Genomic DNA, 6,581 nt, shown 5'->3' with positions numbered 1-6,581 from the left:
AATTGGAAACTTATTGGTCCATTAGGCCCAATAAGAAAATCCTAGTCCATAATGGATTTAAACCGGGATTTTTAGGGTTTCCAATCTTTTGTTGACCATTTGAAGTGTTTGTATAGAGTGTTTGATGGAATTTTGTTATCATTGAATAAACATCATGCATGCTTTCAAGTTTTAGTTACAAATGTTATCCTTGTTAATGTTTACAAAAGCATTAGAATTTCTTGGTTGTGACAGCCAGACTGTGGACTGCTCCAGCACCATCAGATTGAGGGGTTACTCCTAAGTCACCTAAACTACTGTTTTCTTGAAGAGAACTAGACAGCACAGACTCATCATAGGAAAACGGGTCACTTGGATTAACCAAAAAATTAGATTTGTCACCAACTGAGGATTTAAGCTTGAATGGAAATACAGATTCATAAAATTTTACATCCCTGGAAACAAAAACAAAATTTGAATCAAGACTCAAGACTTTATAACCCTTTTGTTCCAAAGAATAACCAAGTAAAACACATTTTCAGCACGTTTAGAAAATTTGTCCAGATTGTTCAATTTTGTTGCAAAACAAAGACACCCAAAAACACGAAGTTTATCAAAACTGGGAATAGATTTATAAACAAGTTCATAAGGAGAAGCTCCATTTAAGACAGACGTGGGAGTTCTGTTAATCAACAAAACTGTTGTTAAAACAGAATCTCCCCAAAAACATAATGGCAACCCTGACTAAAACAATAAAGATCTTGCAACATTTAAAATGTGTCTATGTTTTCTTTCAACCACCCCATTTTGTTGAAGTGTGTGAACACATGTAGTCTAATGAATAACACCTTTACTTTGAAAAAAAGACTTCATGTTATGATTCAAAAACTCAGTGCCATTATCAGATCTAACCTTTTTTATTTTAACATCAAATTGATTGAATAAAATACTAAAAAATGCAGTAATACAAGAAAAAACTTCACTTTTAGATTTTAGCAAATACACATAAGTTTCCCTAGTGAAATCATTCACTATAGTAAGAAAGAACCTAAACCCTTCTGAAGTAATCACCCTATAAGGACCTCACACATCTAGATGAATAAGCTCACCTAAGCAAGAAGTGACATGTTGGCTAGTTGGAAATGAATTCCTTGTTTGTTTAGCCTTGTGACAAACATCACAAGGTGGTATAGCTTCATTACCAAACTTAAGATGAGTTTTTAAGGAGTTTAAAGCTTGATCAAAGGGATGACCAAGTCTACTATTCCATGTCAACTTAGAAACATAACACACAGCAGAGTTAGAGCTGAAGGAATTACCTGAAGGTAGACTATCAACATAATAGAGACCTCCAGATTTACTACCATTCCCCACCATCTCCTTTGAGTGTAAATCCTGAATTTTACAGCTATGTTCATTAAACACAACCTCACACTTATTATCTTTACAAACTTTGTGAACTGATAGCAAATTAACATTAAACTCAGGAACAGCAAAGACATCAAAAATAGTTAAAAATTTTGAAATATTCAAATTTCTAATTTTTTTCAATTTTAGCACTAGTCCCATTAGGATGACTAACAAGAAGATTGAGTCTAGATACATCCACAATATCATAAAAGAGATTCAGAAGCTATCATATGTTGATTAGCACCTGAATCAACAATCTATTTATTACCATTAAAAGTTGAATTACAAGCATTGAACAAGCAAGTACCTGCCATATTAGCATTGACAGATGCTTCCTCATTGCTTTGTCTTTCACCAATCAGATTAAGAAACTTGGCATACTGATCTTTAGTAAGTTGATGAAACTCAGACTCTCCAGGTTCAGATGATCCAGGAGCAACAACAGATGACTTTACATTGAAGTTTTTAACTTGACTGCTTTGATTAATATCACTTCTAGGTTTAAAATCCTTGGGATACCCAATTAGTTTATAGCATTTCTCTATAGTATGTCCTTTTAATCCACAATTCTTACACTGTACAATCTGAACTTTGCTTTTATTACCAGTATTACATGAAAATTTATTATTAAATTTACTATTAAATGTACTAGGTTGACTCTTGGAAACAGGTTGAGAGTCATTAGAAAGAGACCCATTTCTTTGAAGAGACTTTTCTCTAGAAATTATTGAAAAAGCTGTTTTAACATTAGGAAGTGGATCCATAAGTAATATATGACTTTTAACCTGGTTATAAGAGTCATCCAAACCACTAAGAAATTGCATGAGTTTCATCAATTTAGAATGATCATTTAGTTTAACAGTAGCCTCACAAGTACCTTCTGTAAGACTAGTTAAACCATCAAATTCTTTCCATAAAGCATCTAGCTTATTAAAGTAATCAGAAACAGACATACCATTTTGTTTTAAAGAATTAATTCTTTGATGAACATTAAAGACAACTGATCCATCTGCTTTATTGTAAGTTTCAAACAAATTCTCCCAAATTTCTTGAGCATTATCCGAATAAGCATGACTAGCATATATTGAATCACTAATTGAAGACAACAACCAGGAACATACGACATCATTAGCCCTTTCCCATTTAGACTCTTTATTTGTTTCAACTGAATCCTTTTTAAAAGTGCCATCAACAAACCTAGACATAGAACTCCTCCAAATACGAAAATTTTCATTTCCAGTTAGTTTAACAGTAACAATGGTTGTAGTGGCATTATCAGAAGGATGAACATAGAGAGGATCATCAAAATTAATTGAATCATCCTTTCCACTTCCTCCTGGAGGATCATTAGAGCCAGCCATAAAGACAAGAAAGAACTAGAAATCACAGATAGACCTCAAAGAATCAAGAAACGATAACAATCAAACACTATATTGACGTCCAGATGGTCGCCGCGTATGTTGGGGCCCAAGACAGTCAACACAGAAACAAGAACCAACAACAAGTAAAGAATCAGAGTAAACAAGAGAAGCACACAAATATGTAACTGATGTTCTCAAGACATCAGGATCTTCCACATCTAAACTAAAAAAGAGTTGAGAAGGGAACGAGAAAAAGCTCACAACGGTCCAAAGCAAGTTCTGCAAACCAACGTCCATTCCCTGACATAATTACTTTGACCCTTAACACAGGGATTAAGTGAGCAGACCAGAAGATAAGATTCTTTCACCAGATATGAACCACAGATCCTCAACGACCGAACAATTTCCACCAAAACTGCAAGGTGAAACAAACAATCGCAATAACTTGATTCTTATGAGAAAAAAGATCTAAACGATCTGATCAATAGAACAATAGAAGATCTAAAACTATCGATTTCAAATATCAACAACCAATGAAGGATCTAAAACGATCGGTGTCAAAGATGAACAAAACAATGGCAAAATGAACAATGAAGAAGAAAACAAGAACTAACCTGTATGACACCTTCTTCAGATCATCAAGAACCACAACTGAAGCCACACAGTGGCTCTGATACCATGTGCGAAAGTATAAACTCAAGATTTTCCCAACATCAACATTTCATTCACTATGAAACAGTTGGTTTACATCAAACAAATACAAAGGAAAACCTCACTACAATCACTCTCAACTCTCAGATGAACATTAGGAATCAACTCTTTAGCAAATACAAACAATTGGAAATCCTAATACAAAACCCTAATATGAAGAGAACAAACGAGAGAGAAACAGAAGAATAATACTTGTAGTGTATAACAAATGAACTCAGCTTCCACTTTAAATAGTCGGGGCAACATACAACCCATGAACCACCCATGGATCAGGTTCGGGTTAAAGAATCTGCGTGTATCCTTCACCTGCACTCACAGAATTACACTAGCACCCCTATACATATAATAATTTAACACTACACACCCTGAATACCATATCAATACAAATGATAAGTTTGCTCATGACCCTATTACTTTTAACAAGATACATAGAAGTAAAATTGTAAAGAGAAAGTCACGCATCGATAACATGTAGGAATTAAAAGAGGACTTCAACGTTATATAACGAGAGAACCATATATTGAGCTTCTTGAGGATTTTAGAATCTATCCCACATAGGTTGACAATAGAAACATTGAAGCTTTGTGTCCTTCATTAAAGGGAACCCACATGGAAGAATTTTAAGGCATAAAGTGGCTTTTAGATGCATGAGCCGTGAGTTCTTACTTAAGGGAACCCACAACCCAAAAACCGTAACTCATCAAAAAACCGAAAAAAACTGTACCATTTAAAAACCACATTGTTCGGGTTATGTATTTATAAAAACCACATTTGCGGTTTGCGGTTCGGTTTTGGCTAAAAACTGCAACGAACTGCACCATGCTCAACCCTAGCATTGGGCTCCTAGCACGAATGCTTCCCAGGGGGTCACTCATCATGGTATTTCTCTCGCCCTGGAATGCTTAACTGCAGAGTTCTTATGGGATCTGTTGCCTTACAACATTAAAACGCATTGTAACAGGGAAGGTAGCACACCCCGTATAAGGAATGTTTAGTTCTATTTCCCAACCGAATATATTGTGATTCGTGCTAGAGGGGGATGTTACACATGAGTACTTGAAAATATATATTTTAAGTATTGGAATAACTCACGCCTAGAGATTACTTCATAGATTTTGTCACGAGTAATTCTAAGATGACAATATCTTTTATTCTTCAAACCGAGACACGTATAGGGTTTTGTTTGCAAAACCCCATTGTGCATTGTTTTTCTCCCATACTATCTGTAACTAGTAGTCATAAAGGGTTTCTCCATGTATGATTAGACGGGTAGACAAAAACTACGCAGTCAAAGTTTATTTGTTCCTTCTCGTAACTGGAAAGTGATATCTATAGGCCCCTCGATGATTTGCTGCTGACATCTAAAGTGCTTGGTCGAGCCCTGACTAAATTGATTTGTTCGATTTATAAATCAAATGTTATTGTCCGAAATCATTAATTGGGAAACAGAATGTTGAACAAGGAGATTGATTATTATCCGTGTCTCATGTTCATATAGATATTTAGAACAAATGAATAGTTGATCACTTGTCTAAGGACTATATTTTTAATATGATCAGAATTTCGCAGTTGCATTGGATAATTACTCTATGTTGATTGTTAGTGAAATATTTGATCATAAAAGTTGACGACTTAACCAAGTGGGAGACTGTTGAAATAGTGTCCAAGTTCATTAACCATTTTTGTAATATTTCTAATAATAGTAGGGTTTTTTTGAGTTGGTCTCGTGGCCGTAGTAGCAATAAGGAAATGGAGAAAAATAAGTTATTAATTTGTTAAGTAATTAATAAATTAATTGGAAATTATTTTAGAATTAATTAAATAGTTTTAATTAATTAAATAGTTTTAATTAATTAAATAGTTTTAATTAATTAAAGAGGTTAAATATTTAACTAAATCCTAGAGATTAATTGGAATATTCCAAAAGTTCCTAAAGACTATATATGGACAGTTTTGAGAGAATCTCTGATAGGGGTAAGGCATGTTTGAATCAAATAAGGGTTTAAATGAAGAGTTTGAATCCACTAATGATTTATCTATAGCCTATAAATAGACTATTAGGAGTTAAATCCTGGTTGCTGTTTTTTCTCTCTAATTTCGTCCAACCCTTCTCCCACTCTCTCTCCATATACGAATTCATAACCTCTCTCCTACGGTTAGTGAATTTCGAATAAACCCTAAAATATGGTTCTTCCTTTTTTTGCTTTTGGTGTTTGTGGGTCTAACTACATAAGCAAGAATCAAGATGTTAGTAATATTTTCTTTAGTTCGTTTTTAAAGTCTGTTGCTATAACTAATAAAATCTAGATCTTATGGTTCATGTATACTTAGGTAAATATTTGAGTGTTTCTACTACCTATAGAGAGTGTATTGATGCTAGTGAAACCTAAAAAATTTATCGTTGGGCTATTTAAAGATCCATCGACATTAACTTATATTCCGCAAACATAATTTTTATCCTAAAGTTATTCTCTAACGATTGGTATCAGAGTCATAATGGTTGTTTTTTTAATTTTTCTAAAAAAATATTCTTTTTATGGGTTTCTAATTTTTGTTGAAGGAATTCAAATTTCTATAAAAATTAAGATATGTAAGGGTTAAGGGCGAAGTGGTTCTCTCTACTTTATCTTCCTCCTTTCCGGCATGGTTGTTTCTTCGATTCCTGATCTACAAATTCGGAGAAGCTTACGCAGAAGGCCGCCCCAACTTACACCCTTTATGTCTCGATCTGAAACCACTAGACAGCCGTTCGTGTTTTTAGGATCTACCTCTGGTCACAACTTCCTTCTCTGACGTGGTTGTTTCTCTAGTAATGGTGGTGACGTTTGATGGCAATGATGGTGGCGGTGGTGTTTGCAAACCAGATGCAGATCTATCGGCGGTGTTCGATGGCACAGGTGACGGCGGTAGCCATGTTTCTTACATGAGTGTCGTGGTGGTCGGCTGTGGTTTCCGGTTGTCGGAGGTGGTCGTTTTTGTTCTGTGGTGGTTGCCTAAATAGGTGGATGGTGATGGTGTCGGAATAAGTGGATGGTGGTTGTCGGTTACCAATGGTGGTTGGATGCAAGTGGGAGTATGAGTGGGTCCCATGTTTATAAATCATTGATTTCTTTAATTAAT

The 6,581-nt window shown here is 34.8% G+C and overlaps 1 protein-coding gene across 1 annotated transcript; it reads right to left on the bottom strand.

Annotated features, from left to right (window-relative positions):
- Window positions 1–211: 211 nt before the first annotated feature.
- Window positions 212–2,750, bottom strand: LOC145111242 (uncharacterized). Its single transcript, XM_079047541.1, has 4 exons — window positions 1,697–2,750; window positions 1,299–1,439; window positions 502–719; window positions 212–397 (listed from the first exon to the last, which is right to left on the bottom strand). Exons 1-4 carry the CDS (start codon window positions 2,748–2,750, stop codon window positions 212–214), a joined length of 1,599 nt encoding a protein of 532 aa, XP_078903667.1.
- Between the last annotated feature and the right edge of the window lie 3,831 nt (window positions 2,751–6,581).

The sequence above is a fragment of the Lactuca virosa genome, chromosome 5 (genome assembly GCF_052849685.1).
Source record: "Lactuca virosa cultivar CGN04683 chromosome 5, Lactuca_virosa_CGN04683_v6, whole genome shotgun sequence".
Classification (NCBI taxonomy): domain Eukaryota; kingdom Viridiplantae; phylum Streptophyta; class Magnoliopsida; order Asterales; family Asteraceae; genus Lactuca; species Lactuca virosa.
This window is presented reverse-complemented; position numbering and strand designations above follow the sequence as displayed.